The following is a 23,131-nucleotide window of genomic DNA, read 5'->3' on the forward strand; positions in this document are numbered from 1 at the left end:
GTGACGGGAAGAAGAAAGTGAGAGAACAGCCGGAGGGTGGAGGAGGGTGGAGGAGGGAGAGCCAGAGGTCTGTCACCCAGGTCAGATGAGCCTGACCATGCCAACCAGCCTGAAGCCCTCCACCTCCGAGTCTGTCTGCACTCGTCTGCTCTCTCTTTCCTCTTCATCTTCTACTTTTGTTTTGGTCCCTCATTCTTTTAATATTCCAAGCTCTGTGTGCATCACACTGAATATCAGGCGAGATTTATTGATTAAACTCATGTCCTCTGTTTGAGTACTTAAAGCTCAGCAGGAGGGACTCCCAGCCTGAGACCCCATTGCAACGTGGGGGATGTAGTCATTTTGGAAAGTAAAGATGGCATGAGAAAAGGGAGAGGTACAGTATGTGATCTGTAGATCTGTTCTGTGTTCTTGTAGAAAAGGCCACAATAACACTTGCTTTCTACATATTGAACAGTCTCACAACCTAAAATTGGTTAATTATCGAGGTTTTGTGAATTTTGCACATGAGAAATTACAAATGTGTTTGTTTAATACAGAATTCAAAATGATATTACATAAGACAGGGCAATTGCTCATTCCGACAACAAACAAGAAAAAAAACCAATCTGTCATTGACCTAATTCTCCGGCTGTTTTGTACTTTAAAGTAACAAGTAGAAGAAACACGTCGCTGCAAAAACACAGAACAAACAACCAAATTAGTTTTGCTGGCTCACGCCTTAAGTTGGGAGCGAGCCACAGGCTGACCGATCTGTGACAGCGGCACATTCAGTCTTCCTGTGTTGTGTGGCGGCTGTGGAACTGAAAAATACAACCATCTGGAAGGGACGCTTTTATTTTCTTTGAAACTGGCAAAGTCAGAATGCATGCTGAGCAAAGGACCACTGATGAAATAATGCCTCGGTCTAAAGCCACACAAAGGCTGAGATTCATCAGAATATTTGTGCTGCGGCACAAACACAAGACTAAACAACTGACAGCAGAGTCGCTTGTTCTGCACTTTTAAAAGAAGAGGTCATCAACAACGTACTAGGAACTAAAGTTTGACCAATTGTATATCCAGTCCACCCTTCCATCCCATAATCCTCCATGCAGCCATCTGATGATTCACACATCTGTCCTGCAATTCTTCCATCTATCATTAGGGCTGGGTATCGCTAAAAAAGTTTCGATACCAATACTGGGACTTCGATACCGATTTTTTTAATACCATAATAAAAAAAATATATATATTTTTCTGCTCTTACTACGTGAGCTGTCTCTGTGTATAGACAGCCAATCACAGACATTTCTAGATCTTGGCAGAAGCATGCTGCGTGCTGATTGGCTCACTGACGCTGATGAGATTTACTCCTTAGGGATTTAAATTGGGTATTGAGTGACGAGGCATTTTTCGATACTCGATACTTTGGAGGTAATTCGGTCGGCGCCTAAAAAGTATTAAATTCAGCACCCAGCCCTATCTATCATTCAACTATACTTCCATTCACACATTTATCTCTTTGAGTCAGCGCTCCGTTCGGCCATCATTCTACCCATCATCCACAAATCGATTGATTCATCCAATCATCCACCCGCCTATTCTATTCATCCACCCTGCCATTATCATCCAACAATGCATTCATCATTCATCCAGCCATCTGTTGATTCATTCATCTGCCCTAGCACAGCTCCATCCATCATCCACCCATCATCCATGATCCAGAAATTCATTCCTCCATTGTCCGGCAATTCGATCCATCAATCCATAAATCCATTCACCCCAAAATCCTTCCATCCATGGTCCAACAATCGATTTCATCCTTCATCCAGCAATCCATCCCGCCATTCTTCCAACTTTTTACCATGCACACTTTGACTGAAATACTATATAATTAAAAAACTTAGTCTAAAGTCATCAGAATCAGCCAAGTAAGATCGACTTTAAAACCATGAAGATCATTTTTATTTTAACTTTATTTATGCCCTGATCACATTCACACAGTTCCACATTCATACCTGGAAGCTGCCCGGTACAAAAACAGTCTGATCTGCTGGCCACTGAGCAGCTCCACTGGAGCGGTTGGGGTTAAGGGCCTTGCTTAAGGGCACCTCAGTGGTGGTGATGAGGGAGGGACAAGCGCTGCTCTTTCACTTTCCGGTCACAAGCTCGCTTCTCTAACCTTCAGGCCACCACTGCCAAAAACAAAATCCAAGACTGACTTTGTAAACAGCACAGCCCGCCCCAGCCCCCACTCATATTCACGCAAATGCCTTCCAAGTGTGTGTGTGTGACAACTCCAGGCTATGTGACTGTGACTCTGCTTCAGGGCCCATTTTTTTATTAATCGTGGACTGCGATTGACTAAACAGGACATATGATAATAAACAACTGGTCCTGCCATCACAATGTAATTTATAGCATCTCCTTCTATTTCTTTGAGGGTCAGCATGCAGCAAATATAAAATGTGTTTTTGGGAGAAAATGTCAAGACATTTCAGATATTCTGTGATGAAGTGTTGTAATGTCTTTGCTGTACCTACTTATATATCATAGGTGTTCAGTTGGATTGAGATGGGGTGACTGTGAAGGCCATAGCATATGATTCACATCCTTTTCATACCCATCAAAACATTCAGGAAGCCCTCGTTGCCGGTATGAACCCGTGAATCCAAGATGCAACATCAAAAGCTGCTACGTACAGAGGATTTTCCCTTTACAGTAACGCTCCCTTCTGCATGTCAGTGGTAGTCTCATTGTGTCCCTGTGGGCACAAAACTGCACAATAATGTGTGTAAGAGAATTTGCAGAGCACGCAGACTGTAGCTGTGTGTGTACACCACAGAGTGCAAATGAAGCATACTATGTACAGAAAGTTAGGTTGCTGTGTGTGTGTGTGTGTGTGTGTGTGTGTGTGTGTGTGTGTGTGTGTGTGTGTGCGCGTGTGTGTGTGTGTGTGTGTGTGTGTGTGTTTGTGTGTGTTTGTGTGTGTGTCTGCACGCTGCTACTGCTGTCCCTCCTTGTGTTTGTCACAGAAACAGAGCAACTGTTTTCCTGTTGTTGTTGTTGTTGAGCATGTCTGGCCACTGCCTTCTCTCTACTGTTAAGCTGCAGGACAGACACTTCAGAATGTGTGTGTGTGTGTGTGTGTGTGTGTGTGTGTGTGTGTGTGAGAGAGAGATCAACCCTTTTTGTGTTTACACATTATGCTCTTGTCTTTTGTTTGTCTTATGTTGCTACGTGCCTATACAGTATCTGTCTGTTGTTGCAATTCAGTGTGTGTGTGCACTTGTGTGTGTGTGTGTGTGTGTGTGTGTGTGTGATCAACCCTTTTTGTGTGTTTACACATTATACTCTTGTCTTTTGCTTGTCTCATGTTGCTACGTGCCTATACAGTATCTGTCGCAATTCACTGTGTGTGCATGTGTGTGTGTCTGTGTGTGTGTGTGTGTGTGTGAGTGTACTGTATGTGTGAGGTGGGGACTGTGCCAGTACAACCTCATGTAGGAGGAAACAGTTCAGCCAACTCCTAAAAAGATGTCCCAAATTATCCTGCCACCGACGCATGTTCCTTACCCATGCCTCTGCTCTATTTTACCGCGCTCCGCAGGGATTCACTTTGTCGGCCACGCTATTTCAGACGTGGACGTGAGACGAGACTTGTTCTGGTGCCGCTCCAGATTGGCTACGGAGGCAGAGCCGATGCATCTGAGCGTGTCTGAACAAAAGTGTTACCGGTTCTTGTGGAAAACCAACGTCTGTTCCCTGAGCGCAGATCGTGTCACTTCAGAGTTTATGGAAGTAAAAGGTTGTCGCTGAAGGCCTTGTGAACCACAAATGAATCCATTCAACCTCCATGTTCATCTCGAGTGATGTGCTACAGTGTATTTCTTTGGAATTTCAGCAAGTGTATGATCCAGTTCAATTGTGTTATTTCTCTGACAACATAAAGCTTCACTCTATCTTATAAATGTTGTTGTTATTTTGACGTGGTGTCATTGTTTCCAAATTGGGAGATCATCTCATTTTAGTACTAAACTCGTCCCCAAAGTTTCCATTTTCATGAATCACACTAGCAGAAAACATTTCCCGGCTGACAAATGTGTATTTATAAAAACGCTGTAATTAGGGATCATAATTACAAACCATTGGGTCATGAGGGTGCACGGGGAAGATATTTTGTCACACAGATGTCGGAAATGTAGCCTGCATTTGCTTGTGGATGCCGGTGCTAGGGCTCCTTTGTCTGGCTGGTTAACTGCAGACACTGGAACGTGTTGGTTCCATTTTGGTCCAGTAATTCAATCATGGGACTGGGAGAAATGGGCAAGCAGCGATAGGCGGTCTGATGAGGGAGGAGGGGGGGAAGTGTCATTCCAACGATATATTACAATCAGGAGGGTATATTTGAATTAAACTGTGGGATAGCAGAGTGTTTTTGAAACTGTCCTGTCACCTAAAGGCCACTGGCTTGATTTCCCTGAAGACACTGAACCCCAACGAGTCCAGTTACTAAGAGGGTCACTGGATGAGAGGAAAACTAAATACACACGGATCTTTACAACCGTGTTTTATCTAAAGCTGGAACAATTAGTGGATTAGTTTATCTGTCGTATGACACAAATTATGATCATCAATAAGATAAGATAAGAAATTTGGATAAGAAATTTCTCTTTGACAGGCTCAAATGACATAAAATACATATAAGAACATAAAAGATATATATAGAAACAGTGTAAAAACATTGACCGTATAAACGTGCAAAATGCAAAAACAGTACCAAAAAAAAAGCCTGAATGGAGCTGTTTGATGTTGTCTATGTATGGCTGTTTTTTTATGTATGGATTTATATATAAGGATTTTTTATATATGTCTTTCCTTGCAAATGGGACTCTGTAGTGTCGACCTGATGATTAATGGTTTGTGTCAGTTATCGGGCAAAAAAAAGGGGAAATATACCAAACATTTCCTGCTTTTCTTCTGATTGTAAATTCAATTTGTTTGTGTTTTGGACTGTTGGTTGTAAAAATGAAATAGCAATTAGAAGATGTCGCAGCGTGCTCTGGAAAATTGTGATGGCCATTTTCAATATTTTCTGACATTTAATAGACAAAACCATTTATTAATCAATCTCAAATGAAACAAGTGAAAACGATCGCTTGTTGCAGCTCTAGTTTTTTATTACTAAACATGTCTCACCACTATCCAAACTAACCTAACGTTTTTTTGTTGATTAGACGTTAAGATTTAGTTTGTGAGCTTACTTTAAGTGCTCATATTATGCTTTTTGTCTTTTTCCCTTTCCTTTATTGTGTTATATATCTTTTTGTGCACGTTATAGGTTTACAAAGTGAAAAAGCCCAAAGTCCTCCCCCAAAGGGACTTACCATCTCCAACAGAAAACACTGTTCACAAACTGCTCCAAACAGCTCTACTGTAGTCCAGCCTTTACTTCAGAGACAAACGTGGTCACTTTGTAACACACGTTATAATGCTCACCTAGCTGCTAGCATGGCACGCCCTCATACTCTGCTTCTGACTGGCTAGTAGTCCTTACCTAGGTACTGTCAGGGCACGCCCTCATACTCTGCTTCTGACTGGCTAGCAGAGGTGTATAGTCCAGGTGCCAGAAAGTAGAAATCCTGTCCAGCAGCTGTCCCAACCATCACTAAACCAGCTCCTCTACCAGGTAGATGAGCTCGTTAGTGAAAACACCTGTTCTAGATGTAGAGGCAGATCCAAAAACATGGCAGGATTTTTACTTTCTGGCACCTGGACTATACACCTCTGCTGGCTAGTAGTCCTTACCTAGGTACTGTTAGGACACGTCGTCATACTCTGCTTCTGACTGGCTAGTAGTCCTTACCTAGGTACTGTTAGGACACGTCGTCATACTCTGCCTCTGACTGGCTAGTAGTCCTTACCTAAGTACTGCACATGTGCGACCCCCAACAAAGATAGAACAGAAGTGAGATGTCTCACTCTGTAGCTAAAACAGAGAGCTCAACATGCAGGGTGAAAAGAGGAGCTGCAGCAATGTGTGGTACAACAAAAATATGTTTTTTTTTTTTTTATTAAACCACATAAACCTATTCTGGTACAACCTCTAAATACAATTATGAACCTGAAAATGAGCATAATATGATCACTTTAAACTTACTGAACCTCACTCTGTACAGTACATATGAGCTGCAACCAAGAATTATTTTCATTATCGATTGTATGCCCTAATACTTTCTTAATTATTAGATTCATTGTTTTACATATGCCAAAATTTTACAAACCTCACATCTTTAAATGTCTTGTTTTGTCCAACCAACAGTCCAAAACCCAAAGATGTTCACTTTGCAATTATATAAAACAGAGAAATGCAGACGATCCTCACATTTCAGAGGCTGGTAGCACAGAATATTTGACATTTTGGCATAAAAATGGACTTCAACCATTAAGTGATTGTCAAAATTGTTGCAGATTCATTTTCTGTTGATTGACTAATCGCTTAATGGATTGACTAATCCATTCCCCATTTAATTCCTGAGAAAAAAAACAACCATCCTAGTTCTATCACTCGACTCTGCAGAGACACTGGGGGTCAAAGGTCTGATCTAGAACTGATAGGCATTCAGGATCTTGCTTAAGGACACTTCAGCAGAGCAGATGTCTCCCTGGACTGAAAGCCAGTCTTCTAGCGGAGGTTAATGCACAACCTTTAAGACTTCAGATTCATGGCAAAATATTAGATTCTGTTGCTGTTTCCAATCATGGCCTCCCTGACGGCAGTATCATATTTTGGAGCTGACGTTAAGCCCGGTGGAATCAGACTCTGAAATAAAACTCTTAAATATCATCTCAGGAAATTTTTAAGTGGGACTGCGGTCTCGCCAAAGGCTTAAGGCCCCCCTCAATGGGCATATTTCGAACATTTGACTCATTCCCAAAAACAACACTGCTCCTGCCAAGTGGGAGAGCTATGAGCTACACCCCATCATCATCCAACATAAACTCACACAACAAATAATGAAACCATGAAACCAATCGAGCAAAACGGAGGCCCCTAAGAAAAGACACATTAAGGTGTCTGCAGGGCGGCCAGGCTGTTGAACGGTCACAGGTTTGAATCCTGTAGCAGTAAATGCATGTCAATCTTAATGTGGAAACGTCTCTCTTGACTGCACGCTTACCAGTGGTGGAATGGAACTAAGTATATTTACTCCAGTACTGTACTTCAGTCCAAATGTTGAGGTACTTGTACTTTACTTGAGTCTTTTCTTTTCATGCCACTTTCTACTTCTACTCTGCTACATTTCAGAGAGAAATATTGGACTTTTTACTCCACTACATTCATCTGTTACAGCTTTAGTTACTAGTTACTTTAGTTACTCAAATTTTTTTTTTTTTTTTTTTTTTTTTTTTTTTTTTATTTTAGTTACTCCACTACATTCATCTGTTACAGCTTTAGTTACTTCACACATTTACACACACATTTACACACAGATTTCTGCACACAAAACACATGTCGTTTATAAAATCTGATGTTTGATTCTAAAGTAAACTAGCCAACAATATCCTTTCCTGATGACATACTTTTACTCAAGTAACATTTTCAATGCAGGACTTTTACTTGTAACAGAGTATTTTTACAGTGTGGTATTGTATAGATGCAAAAAAAGAACAATTTGGACGTCTTATGACCTGAAAACCCTCCTCTGCATCTTTGTCACATGCGAGAAGAAGAAGCCTATCTGCTCTCTCATTGGATAAGAACATTTGACATACGTAAATGTTAGAGAACATGTTAAATCCTGATTAAACCATAATATTTTACTTTACAACTGCCTTATTTCAGCACACTGACCTATAGAAAAGTAATTTAAGCAGACAATAATACTGTGTTGGTGGTGTACTACAGGGGCCAACCAAGGACTAAACTTTTATTACCAAGATTTATTACATTTCATTAAGTACTTAAACAGCATTATTACATACTTATACTGCACCTCTGGGTTACCACACAAAATCAGGTCATTGCAGAAGGAGTTTTCTTTCCTGAACATTTGCTTACACTGAGGAAGATGTGTAATCCACTGAAAGACACACAATATCCACTACATGTCCAGAGTGCTTCTAATGTCCTCGTGGTTTATTAGTCCCTCGGTGGTGAAACATGATCCAATAGTATTGGAGGAGCCCATCTGTGAGACGGTGCTGGACAGCCGGCTGTGATTTACACAGGAGCCGTTTATGGAGCTTTTAAAAAAAAGACAGAGGAGCCGACATAAAAACAGGCTTATTTATGGAAGAGAGCGACACATGGGCTGCTGTGTGGATGCACACAATCCAGTGTGTGTCTCTGGGTCGGAGAGAGGGGGCATACGGGTGTGTTTGTGTCTGCATGGGAACTTGTTTACAGGTTTAGTAGAGTAATGCTCAGGAAAGCAGCATCAGACGTGACGTGTTCAGGAACGATTTGTGAGTGTGTGCATATATATATATATATATATATATATATATATATATAAGTGATGATGAAGGGAAACAGGGCGGCATTAACGTTTTCTTTTATTATTGATTCTTTTGACAAGTACCAATATCTAGAAATCTATAAAGTGTGGCAACAGACAAAAATGTCATTTACAAGTTTTCGGAGAGCCAATTTTTTATTGCAATTTATGGCATTTTTGCTACAAAGAATGACCAAAATCAGGGGTCTTCAATGTTTTTTGGGCCAGGACCCCATAGCTGAAAGAGAGACATAAATTATATATATATATAAATTTAGTTGCATATTAAACTGGGCCAGATGGATCAAAATGGATGGATCAAAATGTATATGTATAGACCTACATTTTTTATGTTAAACATACATGTAGAAGGCGCAGTGTCCTTAAGCTGAACTGTATCTGTGGATGAATACTATGATGGCTATCTTACTTAGTAAGCGTATCATTAATGTTGTTTGCATTAAATGTTTTTTGTTAGCTTTTTTTTTTTTTTTTTTTACAAATAAGCCGATTTATCTTTAAGTTGGATTCATGTTAATGTATATTTTCAGACATATTCTGATTTAAACAACAACAAAAAACTTTCAAATAAATATCAAAAACTAATTTGGTGCCCCCCCTGCAGTAACTCTGTCCGTGACCCCTCCGCCCCCCCAGGGGTCACAGACCCCGAGTTGAAGATCTCTGACATAAAGGGATAATTGATAGTTCATTTTCGGGCGATTGACAAGTAAATTCATCGACTTATTTGGACTGCAATTGTAAGTGTAAACGTGGATGAACGTGCACAAGGGGAGACAACATAACTGGTCAAACTTCCAACAAGCTGACAGCAGCACTTCCAACAATTTGTCAAATGACATTAGATCCTTGAGGTTCTACTATTCCTGCAAGCAAACGAGCCGCACGTGCTCTTTTCCTCTTCCAAAAACCAACAGGTAAACTCTGCCCCCAAATGAAAAGCAAACACAATTTCTCCATTCCTGCAATGAGCAAACTGAACTCCATCAATAAAAAGCTGGTGCACCGCAGACTTTGGCTGGGTTTGCTCTCCTCTAAATTCCAGCCAAAAAAAAAAAACCAAGCAGACACAAAAGCCATTAGACAAACCCCCCTCCTTATCAAGTATGAATTACAAAAACCCATCAAACCCCATTTCCTCTCAAGTCATTTCCTGCAGCCCCAGTTCCATATCGCTCATCCTTGTACCTCCAGCAGCAGATGGAGCCTATAACTGCTTGGCCAATAGGTGGCAGAGTTTCACACTGTATCCAGGCAGGATGGAGGAGAGAGCAAAGGAGGGAGAGAGAGAGAAAGAAAGAGAGAGAGAGAGAGAGAGAGAGAGAGAGAGAGAGAGAGAGAGAGAGAGAGAGATGAGTGAATTCTTACTTGCAGTCTCGGTCCTCCAGATCAAAATGCGGATTGAAGTTGATGAGGATCTTCTGCCCGGGCTCGGGGGCTGTTATCACCCACACACACTGCTGGGAGGGCGGGTAGGCGCCGGGGTAGCCCGGGGAGGTCAGGTAGTCCGCCGCGTGGATCTCTATATTCCCCCCGCATTTATCTGCGCCGCAAGAGGAGGCAGAAAGTTTTCCAGTTAGTGCAGAAAAATGGGACTTTCTAGGCACCGAAGTGCACTCACATGTTGACTGATGAAAGCGCAGTTTAGAGTAAAGGATTAAAGTGCAGCAGCAGCAGCAGCAGGGATGGGAGGGAGGAAGACCTCCAGCTGGGGATCGCCATACATCCAAATATCCAGCATAGAGTAAAGAATATGCTGACAGAAAAGCACTTTCTGTTTTATTTCCACGCCACACACTGTGACTATAACTTCCCATGCTGGGGAATTCTACCAGCCTCAATAAGGTGATAAACTCTCTGATTACACTGTTTTAGAAAAGGTGTGGTATGAAGTGAGGTGGGTCGCTTTGCGTCCCTGCGGCCATAAGGTGGGATTATTCCGCCCGTGAAGGTGAGGTGGGCTGGCTGGCTGCTGCTGCTGCTTTCCCTGCAAACAGGCAGCGTGATTACATTTAATTTTCCCAACGAATGATTTATGAAATTGCTTGTAGCCTATATCAAGCTTCAGTGGCACCGCGCGCAAAAGCTCAAAAAATGCGTCTTTGATTGGCTGAAGCGCGAACAGAACTCAATAAAAAATGTGTAATATTTGCATTATAACGAGGAAATCTTAGGATTCACTTCCTCTGTCTGTGATAATAAATTGTCATTTTGTAGAGATACCCTTCATTATTGGAATATATTAGTGTCATTTTAGTACACGCAGTATTTAGCTACATTGTCTAACTTGAACCCCCTGCAGACGTGCTCTCACAGGGAAAGCCGAGGCATAACAGGTGAGAGGCAACAATGGTGCAAAATGATGCAAAATTGATCAATGTTCAGCAGGCTGCCTGTTGTCAAGCCCCATGTATTCATACAAGCAGTCAACACCTACCAGTCTGAGTCAACGAAGCGACCAAGAGGACCTGGCTGGAAAGGAACAATAGCAATCCACAAGGCATCCTTAGACTGTACAACCCCGACATTATGTTAAAGAAAATCAAGACAAACGGAAAGGTCCGGGGGGTGAGGGGTTACGTCCAAAAGAGAGAAAAATATAAGCGAAGCTTGTCTCAAAGTGAGAGATGTGGCTGTTGTAGGGACCCCAGCATCCTGCGAGCTTCAGCACCAGACCCGTGCGTCTGTCAGGGAACAACTTGCCATCTCCTGGAGAGAAAAAAAATAAGAATAATCCAAAAGCAGAAAACAAGACGAAGAAATCAAAAAAGGGGAAAATCCGTTGGCCAGAAGTGGCAGCTGAGCGCCCTCGGTTCTTTATCAAACCTCTCACTTGTGATGCCAAACAGGGTCCGAGTGGAAATTTAAAAAGAGAGAGAGAGAAAGAAGAGGGAGCAGTAGTTAACGGGTAGTCACTGAAAACCAACCGAGAGGAACCTCGGAGCACTGCTCTACAGATCTTTCAGTTCAGCCCTCTCTCCGCCTTTCTCTCTCTCTCTCTCTCTCTATCCGCCTCTCTCTCTCTCTCTCTCTGTGTTTGCAGCGACTGACTGACCGTCAGCAGATATGTCAGGAATACGAGGCGAGCTGCGAAAGTAACAGCGGAATTTCCACTCCCCAAAATTCCTGCTGCTAAACGCCACTGAGCGCAATCAGCAGGAGCGACCGACCGAGCGAGCGACCCACCGACCGACCGACCGAGCGCTCCAAGGGGCTGGAGCAAACTGACACCGGGCGGTGCGGTGCGCCCTCTGTGCGCTCCCGACGCATGCCAGAGAGAAAACTGCGTGCGCAAACTGCCGCTGGCGTGTGAGTGTGGTACACGGTGAGGGCAGTGTCCACCAAGCAGGCGCGCGCCCACATCTGAGCTTTGTCAAAACGAGGAGCAAGGGATACAAGGGAGACGTATTCGGTGTTGATCATCAGTCTGATTATACATCAGATCTGGTTGTTATGATGCTGTAAATGCAGATAATAGGCCAACATTTATTATTTAGGTTTGGAGGTGCATGCTGGATCCTTTTTTTATGTTAAAACATGTATTAGAATTTTCTTTGTTTCGTCAATGAATCCCTAAATTGATTTGATTTGCTAAAAATGAAACGATTTTTAACTTTAATGCCAATGTCAATATTTTATTTATTATTATTATTATTATTGTTATTATTATTCATATAGCACCTTTCATTACAAGTAAACCCAAAGTGCTCCACATAAAAAAACAGCATACACAAGAATGACTAGAAATAATAATACACAACAAGACAATCAACACGCGCGCACGCACACACACACACACACACACACACACACACACACACACACACACACACACACACACACACACACACACACACACACACACACACACACACACACACAGTAACCGAGACACTGAAAAGTGGTCTATTCCAAAGTGGACATAAAGCGTCCTGTAAACGGATGAATCATTTATTATGTTTTTAATGACATGCAATGGATATTGTCCCTGCATATTTTTTTTTACTCAAATAGCTTAAAGAATCAATACGCTTTTCTGCCATATTGATTTGAACATTGGCTTATCTTTAGAGTCAAACCACAGGATGATATGATATTGAAAAGCTGGACATGAAGAGAGGCAATAGCTGACTGCAGAGGAAGAAATATCACTTATTATATGACATATATTAACAACTATTTTTGCATGCATCAAGTTGTATTCCATGTGTTTTATTGTTTGCCTTTACACAGTATATTGAAGATGCAAAGCATTTCACAAAAATAAGCATTATTACATAACATGTTTGATTTTGTATTAAAAGCTGCAGGTTCCTAACCTTGGAGGAGCCAATCTGGTTCAGGAGGACAGTAAACTGACTAGGCGTCCTCAAATAAAGCTTTTAGGTACTTACATTTAGATTTGAGTTTAGGATTTGAATCATCATGTAGAAAGATCACATTTACAAAAAATAATATATATATTATTATATATAGGCGTATATTGTAGGGGGATGCAGGGGATATGTCCCTTCCAATATTTAGAAAAAGGCAGATCTGTCCCCCAGCTCAAAAAAATATGAAAACAACCCGTTTCCCAAAAGAGGTAAAAAAATAACCCTTAAACATGGACGGAAAACAAAAACTGTGTCTAAAATAGTAAGGAAGGACTCTGATGAAGATGTAACCTTACATCCAAACGTTAGTCACTGTTATGCACCTTAAGAAATAAAACCATCAAGTAAGAAGACATCTGTGTTGCACCGGCAATTTTTTGCTATTTTATACTGTTCCTGTGTCCTGCCTTGGTTGCACCGGATTGTTGTGGTCTGCAGAAGCGCAGAGAACTCTCCTTTTTACCAAGAACTGTGTCTACTTTGTGCTACATTGGGGGGTTAAAGAACACAACAGGAGCGTGAAAAATAAATTTGTGATTTCTTGAGCTTTCATGTCTTTTATGTAGATTTAAACTTTGGAGCTTCTGGCTTTAACAAGGTCTCATTCTCTAACAGCTTGTTGTTGAGATGTACATGAATCCTAATAAAAATCATCCAGAAACACGTGGGATGTTTTGAATATGCAGAATAAAGACATTTGCACCATACGATGTGGCATAAAAATTCACCAGAATGCAGGAAATGTAGTGTTTGACACTTAACATTTCATTGGGGAGGATCCCCAGATCCCACCCCCTCAATGAAATGTTGATACCAAACCTACGCCCTTGGATGAAATAAATGAATAAAATGAGAAAAACTTCAATAATCACAACACTTTGTAGGTTTTATTTTTTTGGTGGCTTGTCAAACATTTGTTCAGGCCAGTGGGGACACAGGTGGAGTTTGGACTCATGAGCTCAGCGTTTCTGAAAGCCTGCCTGTGGTAAACAGCAGAAGACTGTAGTATATCTCCCAGGTGTAACTGCATGCTATTATTAATTAGAGCGTGCTTGTTCAGCACACCTTTCCTGGCTAAATAAAGATTAAAATGTGATTATCGGACACTTCTAAGAGCTGCTAATGACTCACCGCACTGTATGAATGCAGTGTCATTCATTACGCTTCAAGAAAACGGTTGCTGTGTTCTTAGCAAACAAGCTGTTTATTCTCTGAATCTCCCATGTCCTCACTGAGGACCTGCTGTCTCCTGTCTTCAGCCGCTGTCTCAGGAGGACATCAACAAGAGAAGAGCTAGTGGTAAACTGTAATTCAGTTTAAGCAAAACACAGGTTGATTATACTAACATATCTTGGCAGAATTTTGCATAGTGCTGCTGTCCAATAAAAAACAACAACACGCATCTCCATATTTGGTGATTTTTAATTTTGGAGATAAACTGAAGCTTTAAGTGTTCCTTTATGGGCTGGGAAAAAACACGCTTACTTCTTAAAACACCAAGGCACCAACACCCCGACTGCTTGGAGGCAGCCATGGGCAGCCCCTTCACTCTGACATATCTGTATTTAGTCCAAGTGGGTGTATTTCAGTTCTGTATGTGTTGTGTGGAACTGTAACAGAGTGTAAAATGTAATTTCCCCTTGTGGGATTAATAAAGTATGTCTTCTTGTTTTCTTCTTCTTCTTCTTGGCACCCACGTTGGAAACCTCCAAAAAGCAAATTTTTTACACCACTGGTGTAAAAAATAAGAGCTTTTTGGGGGTTTTAAGAATGTTGAAACAGATCTTCTTTTTGAGTGTAAACCAGCTTAAAGTCTGTCAAAGGATGAGGTGTCAAACTCATTTTAGTTTGCGGGCCAAATACAGTCAAACCAAACCACTGACAAGAGGAGTCTGATAGTGGTGTTGTGGTATATTGTGTTCCTGGAGCACTGAAAGCTGCTGTGAGCACACTGGCTTCCCATTTACGTCTGTGGAGAAATAGGAACTGGTCCATGTTTCTTAGAAAACCCAACACTCTGGTTCCACTTTTCTCCTTTTTGACAAAGCAGCAGCTGCATGGACAGTAGCCTAGGCTTGGCAGTGTTGTGTGACGTTGCCTGCAGTAAGCACGTTGGGTCAACAGTATAATAGTGTGTCTAGCATAGGGCCTACTACTATAATTAGGATAGCGCCACCAAATTGCGCTGACAAATAGGAAAAGCAGTGTATTGCATTGAAAAATTGGAAGTAATGACTTCTCAGCAATTTTTGAACCTGTTGCAAAGTCCTCCAGTGGGCTGGATTGGACCCTTTGGCGGGATGGTTCTGGCCCTAGTGCCATATGTTTGACACCCGTGGTCTAAGCAATAGAGAAGTCCAGTGAACAAATTGTAAATTCTAAATCAACGACACAACGTACCATTTCAGGAATGCAGTCACGATAGGATGAGATTTCAACTAGCCAGCAAAATGTTTACGAAAGAATTATGAATTATAAAGACATGCAAAACACAAAGAGAATAAATAAAAACAAGCAGCAACAGGAGCAGTTGCTCACTGAAAGGCCAGCAGATGCAGTGGTGGAATGTAACTAAGTCCATTTACTCCAGTACTCTACTTAAGTACAAATGTACTGTACTAGTACTTTACTTGAGTATTTTCATGCCACTTTCTACTTGTACTTGTTACATTTCAGAGAGAAATATTGAACTTTTTCCTCCACTACTAAATAGAATTTCATCTGCTTGAACATAATCACACGGAGAAAGACAAATCCAATGTGTGTGAGAATAGGAATGTAAACACAGAAGATGATGGAGTGAGTGAGTGAGAGCGAGAGCGAGTGAAGGGGGTGATTGAGCGACATAAAAACAGAGTAAAGAGATCAGCAAATGAGCATCTGAGTGGGTCTGGCACAGAGCGAGGAAACAGACGACGCATTTCTCAGAAAACAGTTTGTATTACAATCAAAAGATCACAACGAATTTGAATGTTTCCAGCCAGCGTTCAAAACCCGATTCCCATTAAGATCCTGGACGTGGTCTTACTGCACTCGTATAAGCGGAGACAATAAAAGATCTCTGGCACCGCAACACACTCCGAACACTGCCAAGCAGGACTGGAAATAGCCTCGGTGGCAAAGTACATGTTGGTGACGCAAAACTCTAGAGCGAGAACAGAACTTGGTGTGTGTTACTGTATGACAACAGATCGGAGACTGATGGCAACACTTTCCTTTCGTATCGCCGCCGCTGGTTGCCAGCAGTGGAAGAAGTAATCTGATCTGATTTATGTGAAGGAATCTTAATGTGTAAAGTAACTAGTAACTAAAGCTGTAACAGATGAATGTAGTGGAGTAAAAAGTACAATATTTCTCTCTGAAATGTAGCAGAGTAGAAGTAGAAAGTGGCATGAAAAGAAAAGCAGCGAGTACCTCAAGATTTGGACTTAAGCACAGTACTTGAGTAAATATACTTAGTTACATTCCACCACTGCTGATTGCTGATATGTTGCTCCAATAGTCAACTCCATATTGTTTTCCATTTTCATGCAAAGTACTTCCAAGTATTCAGAGCCATTAATCAGGATTTAATAAAATGCTAATAGCAGCGCAATAAATCACTTTAATGCTCCTTCTTGTTCATTAATTACAGGGAGTGTGTTTGCGTTGGGGCGAATTTGAGCATGTGAGTGAGTGTGAGAGGACGCTGAGTGAGATACGGAGAGCTTTTTTTTAAACCGCCGCCATAGGTTTGTGTGGCAATGGCAATGCATGTTAATCAAAGGATATTTTTGTAACTTATCAATATATCAATATTTACAAACCTGTCAACTGGTGTTTTCTTGAAACAGCATTATTCTTAAATGCATCTGTTTTCCTTTTTTTTTAATCTTTAAAAAAAAAAAAATCTTTGTCATCTGTGAAGCACAGCAAGTTCCAGAAGTCAAAGTCCTGTTCATTTTCTAATAGACAATATTAGGGTGACAGTCAGCTGGAGTGCTTCCATAGCTTGGACGGATATAACATTCCCCTGGATGAATCATCAGCACAAAAGGTGAGAACGTGTGGTAGAAAATATCTTGTTCTTTGAAAAACACTCCAAAGCAAAAGCCTGTGTGCACAAAAATGCGAGGAGAGAAGTCAACTATGGTGCCAAATGAGCATTTCAGTAATAAATATCTTATCAATTAGCTTCAAACCCCAAAACCCAATTATTGTTTGTCACTAACATTAAAGGGTAACGACCGTTTATTAACCGGGACCCTATGTTCCTATGTTTTTGTGTCTAAGTGACTGATGGGAACAACTATCTCTGACATTGGTCCAGTATTAACCGAGATAGCTACAAGCTACAATGTAAGTTAATAGGATAATTGTCCAGCTTGTATTTACCTTCACAAAAGTGCTCATTTTTAATATTCTAGGTGTCTGACAACATTATGGAAAGGATTTCTAAGGAGGTCGACCTTTCTGTTGAAGAGCTGGGTCTGGAGCTTAGCACCGCCCGAGACGATTGTGACTTGTTTAAATAAATGCAAACAACCCAGAGCTTTTTTTTTTTTTTTTAGCTCCTACCCCAGAATGCATCTGTGGTGTAGCCAGACCTTACTCCACAGCACTGAGGAGATAGGTCTAGCAATGCGAGACTACCCACCCACACGCACGCACATGCATCTAATGGCTATGGAATGATGGAGGAGGGGGCGTATTTCGATAATGACACAGTCATATCTCAGTAATTACAGGAGACACTGACAGTGATCCATTAGCCTGCTACATGCTGGCTAACACTGGGCCTCAAAGCTCAGTGACTCCTGTGCTTATATGTATCCTGTTATTATGCACTTGCACATGCACATGCACTGAAACATTCTTTACATGCTGCAATCACAAATGTGTGCATGTGTTTAAGTGTAAACATACATAAAGCAGTACATCAAACTCAATCCCCTGTAATTTTGGTTTCAGTTTGACTGCTTTTATCATACTATGATGCACCCATGCATACTCCATCTTTCTATGCCTGTAATTTGTAACATATAACATAGTGCCACTGATGCACCTCTCTTTACAGTTTCTTCATTGTAATATTGTCATATTGTAACATAAATGCCATGCTAGTACATTGATTGATCATACCCAAGTTATTGAAACTTCATTTTTTAATTTCTACCTACTTTTTTCTACGTGTATATATTTATTTTGCCTGGGATGAATATGTTTCTATTTTCTTATATCTTAAAAAAGACAGAGGGCGCACACATATCATAGAAACGTAAGAGCAATATGTATACAGAGACACACATGCAATAAAACATGTAGGTGTATACAGTACATGCGTGTGTGAATGCATACAAGATCATGTCATCACAAAAACATGCAGACATGTGCATGGGTCAAACACATATGACACAGGCATACAGCCCTCAGCCCTACTCCACTTAGAGCTCCTGTTCATAAAATAATCCTCCCAAACCAAAACACTCTCATAGCTCTAAACCACATTTGTCAGCACCCCGTTCTTCCCCAGACACACGTACGTAGACGCATGCACAGATACACACGCATAAAAATACACTCTTGAAAAGATATTTCACACAACTCGAGGTCATTGTACCGCCGATAAGATCTTACTGCCTGGCATTGTTCCAGACTGCCTTCTCTGGTTCACACTCTGGGACCTTGACAAAGCTTTTGTGCTCTCTCTCACACACACCCACACACACACACACACACACACACACAAGTCATGCCAGATACACCTCCCAAGGACCGAATTATGAGACTCTTGATTGAGGCGTGAATTGGACGATGCTGGCCAAAAACGCCTTGATTGAGGACTCTGTTAATGATAATTACTGTCATTACCAAGACGGCGATTTGAAAAAGGACGACGTAACCAGCGTCCAGCTGTAGTGGTAAATACAGTTTTTCTCAATCGCTTTGGCATCATCGTGAAATGACTATTGTCTTTCGCCATAGCCTACATGTGTACATGTTGGCTTGGCTGAAAATGTGAAAATCTGTTCAGTCAGCGTATAAACACGACACAAACTCTGAAACTTAAAGTCTCCTCAGTGTTACTGAGACAAGCTCAGAACAACTTCAAGATGTCATCTTCGACATTTCCCAACACAGAACAAATCAGAGATTTTCAAGGCTGTTGCGAAAATCTGATTTCCATCAACTTGTCTCTTATCTAAAGAGCCGTGACATTAGATGCTGAGTCATATCTGAGTCACAGACAGCTGAAAGTCATACCTGTTCTGCCTGTTAGTGGGATTTGGGCTCCATTGCTCAGTAGGCCTAGTCTGGCTATCACCAGGCCAATCTCAATCTTTAAGACTGAACATTAGTCTGGGGAGTCTGCTCTGTATCTTCTACTGCACAAGAGGCGTGATCAACGGGCATAGTTCAAATGACTCTGTACGCTATTGGATAGTCCTTCAACCAATCAGACCAAAGATCCGGGTGACGTAGCAGCGACAGATTTCTGGTGTAATCAATGTAAACAAGAAGCTGCTTGCCGTCGCTTCTCTATCGTCACCGTGTTAAACCCGCCAATAGCGCACCAGGTGGATAAGCCAGTTTGTGATTGGTCCCCGCAAATTTGTAACGGAAGCAGGATAGATAAATGTACAGGTTTCCAGCCTGAGCTGCAGGGAGAAATCAAATCGCCGGCAGATCGGGCTGGGTTCACCCAGTCCACATGTAAAAGGTTTCCATTCGACATCAGCAAAATCCCAGTGAGTCAGTATTTATCAGATCAAGTCGAGTCAAACATATTAAGCTGCTGCTCGAGCTCTGCTGCTTGCCTCCGTGTTATGTCTTGTATGTGCTTTCAGTGTGGCCTCTGTGACTTTTCTCCTTTCCCTCGTCTCCTTTGTATTGTTTTTATTTCATGAACTGCTTTGATACCTCTGCCATCAGAATCAGAATCAGAATCAGAATCAGCTTTATTGGTCAGGTTTGCGTAAACAAACAAGGAATTTGACTCTAGTTAATCTTTGATCTCAAATACAACACTCACTTAACATATAAAGAATAAAAACCAAAAGGACAGTAAGAAATATAAAAAAAATACTGGTAAGTATGCAGTATAACAATACGATAGAATTTACAAATTTACAAAAAATATACAATAACAATTGAAGAGAGGGAAGGAAGAGTGCAATATCAGAACAGTCTGAGATTTAAGATTTAAATATAAATATAGTGCAAGGCAGTTCAGTGCAATGGTAATATATTAATAACAATATTGTAATTGTAAGATTGAAATATACATGAGGTAGATGAGCAGAACAGTGCTGATTGACTTTGTACATCATCTGTGCTTGCTTGTTTGTGCTTGCTCCAATTGTGTGCCATATATTTGTATGTCTTACTCCCTTTAGCTTAGGCCTGCTGTAATTGTATGTAATGTAATGTAATTCATTTTATTTTCATTTTTTGAACTTTTGTATTATAGGATGCCTCTGGATGCCATCTGGAAATAAGCCGTACTAATAAACTAAACTAAACTTAAACATTTCAGCAAACCAGGTTCCCTGCAAAGATCTTTACCACACAACCAAAGACAAAAAATAAACATGTATTAAAAGGAGGTAAAACATGTACATTTTGACTTGATGATCTTGTGAACTGATACATCTTTCCATCCACCTTATTTACCTATTATTTATTGTCTTTGATAAAATGATGACCTAACGTAAGGTTGTTATTGGGGTTTGTAAGGTTCTTACTTGTAAAGTTTAGATCAGACCGTCGACACCAAAAACCCAGAGGACTTTCACAGTAGACCGGGCTTCGAGTCTTGTTGTAAACCAAATGTCAACGGTCGCTTTTTGAAATTAACAGTTTTACGGACCGTAGTCCTTGATGCGATGCCATCTGTGATGTCACGTTACCTCCCATTGTACCTCCTCATTTTAATAGTTTTACGTGATTTACTTTACGCCAATCCCTGATGTTTTACCAACCATAAGTATTTTTGTTACCTAAACTGAACTAGTTCCATTTCATAACGTTAACTGTTAAAGGAAGTTTTTCCTCGCCACTGTTGCACTAAATGCTTGCTTTTGGGGGAATTATTGGAATTGTTGGGTCTTTGTAAATTATGGTGTGGTCTATATCACAATGCCCCGCAATACCCTGCATACCCTTTTGTTATTTTTTATTTTTTTGAGTCTTTTTTGTTATTTTGTTCTGTAAGCAGATATTGTTGTATTTCTTTTCTTTTCTCTTTATTTCTTGAAATGTTTTAATATTGTCTGATTAAATGTTTTTTTGGACCCCAGGAAGACTAGCTGGTAGTCATAGTTCCGTTATCTTTATTTTTACTACAACTGCCACTGTTCATCATACCAACTGCTATAATTATGATGAATCACATTTCTCTATATCTGTATATCTGTATCAGTGTCTCTGTGTCCAAACCAGCAGGGACAGATGCCGTCCACCAAGAGCCTGGGTCTGTCCCAGGTTTGTCCTCACCACTGTCGCACTAAATGCTTGCTCTTGGGGGAATTGTTGGGTGTTTGTAAATTATAGAGTGTGGTCTAGACCTACTCTATCTGTAAAGTGTCTTGAGATAACTCTTTTTATGATTGGATACTAAAAACAAAATGCAATTGAATTGAATTTAAAATGGCGCCCATTATGTTCAATAGAACAGTCACATGATTCAAATTTCCACAGTGGTCATGTGTCAGGCTCACATGGCCACCATGCGGCAGCATATAGAACAGTCATGCATGTCGTTAAGGGTTGTTTTAATTGTGTTAAACTTGAAATTCTTTTGATAATATTTTTGCTTATATTGTGAAAAGGTTTTTCATAATATGATAAATATCTTGCTTTGGAGCCAAACTTTTTTTAAGCGCTGGGACGTAAAGTCTTCCATTAAGTACTACTCAGCTGAGATTTTGATCCTCTTACAGGATCCACATCAGGTTTTCGAGTGAAAACTAACACCGCTTGTGTTCCTTACACACACACATTTCTCCACTGAATGATGTTTGCCTCTCTTATTTTTAGGGGCAGCTGTTTGAAATTTTCTCCTCTCATTCTCTCTCTTGGCACCGTCATCATCGATTTAGGCTAAGCCCTTGCTTGGCACTGAGCGGCTACGCGGGAAGGCTTAAGTGCAAGTCCCAAAATCTGACACTTCTAGAAACCCTGATACTTTGTCAAGTGATACGAAGAGCTGCTCGTCAAGACAGAAACGCTGTCCCACATCTCTGTTAGTGTGTGAGTGCACGAGCGTGTGATAGAGGGAGGATTAAAAAATGGAAAACAATACTTTATGCACAATAATATCCCCAACAGTTTTTACTGGACACTAAAAAAAACAACAACATGTAATTCCAAGATGTGAATCAACAGTGAAGCTGAATAAAAACAGCAACAACAACAAAAATATTACAAGTATTGTGCTGTGTGAACTGTTTCCAGGTGTTTCTCTTTCTCTGGAAGAACAATCATTCTTGGCAAGGCTTTTTTTGATACTGTTCTTTTCTGAAAACCTAATTTGTTACACCTCACAATTCTCTGAACTACATCAGTAACGGGAACTCGCAGAGAGTTTCTTTTAGTTTACTTCTTCATTTAAAGTCCCTGGAATCCTACATGAAGGAGTTTTGTGTTTTTGCATTCTTGCCTTTCTTACGGGTTTGAAGTGTTCCAGGGTCAGCTGGAAAAGGGCGATGCTACAGTATGCACCAATCAGAGTTAAGCAATGTTTGATTCAAAATGTGTGATGACGCTTGTGGGGTTGTTTGCTAATTTTCCAGCACTGTCAGTGCTGGAAAACCTATTACACACAACCTATTACACACTGTTACACCTATGTGTAACAGTGTGCTAAAAATTCAAACCAAAGCAGCTTTTGAAATAGTTTGATTTCAGGAAGATATTCAAGTCCTAATTTTACATAAGATTTTAGCACTGTGTGTACCTAGTTTCTTATATCCTATGGCAGAAACTTTGTTTATCCAGCAGCAGAAAACACAGAAAAGGAGAATTAAAAGGGAAATCCAATGGATCAAAATGGATCTAATGTATGGCAGCAAATGAAAGCAAAGGGAAAGTGAATGTATCATGACCTAAAAGTCACAGAGAGTGTGATCAGTGACCCGGAGCGGCAGTCAGGGGGCTGTTACTGATTTAGGGAGTGGAGGGTGTGTGTGTGTGTGTGCGAGACTGTTTGTGTCTTTACATAGGAGAGAAACTAAGATAAGAGAGTTGGTGAGACGTGTGGGAGTTTGTGCA

General features: G+C 40.8%; 1 protein-coding gene across 2 annotated transcripts in view; it reads right to left on the reverse strand.

Moving 5' to 3' along the window:
- The window catches only part of LOC120568250 (neuropilin-1a-like), a 103,703-nt gene extending 91,952 nt beyond the window's left edge, over positions 1 to 11,751 (reverse strand). Inside the window, exons 1-2 of one of the 2 annotated variants that reach the window (XM_039815635.1) lie at positions 10,942 to 11,751; positions 9,873 to 10,047 (exon numbers count right to left, since the gene is read on the reverse strand). In XM_039815635.1, coding sequence (XP_039671569.1) covers positions 9,873 to 10,047; positions 10,942 to 11,032 — 266 coding nt within the window. In that variant the 5' untranslated portion in view covers positions 11,033 to 11,751. The remainder of the gene's footprint in view (positions 1 to 9,872; positions 10,048 to 10,941) is intronic. The other variant, XM_039815634.1, reaches the window with a different exon arrangement.
- Positions 11,752 to 23,131: the final 11,380 nt, after the last annotated feature.

This window comes from Perca fluviatilis, chromosome 11 (assembly GCF_010015445.1).
Source record: "Perca fluviatilis chromosome 11, GENO_Pfluv_1.0, whole genome shotgun sequence".
NCBI classification, from domain to species: domain Eukaryota; kingdom Metazoa; phylum Chordata; class Actinopteri; order Perciformes; family Percidae; genus Perca; species Perca fluviatilis.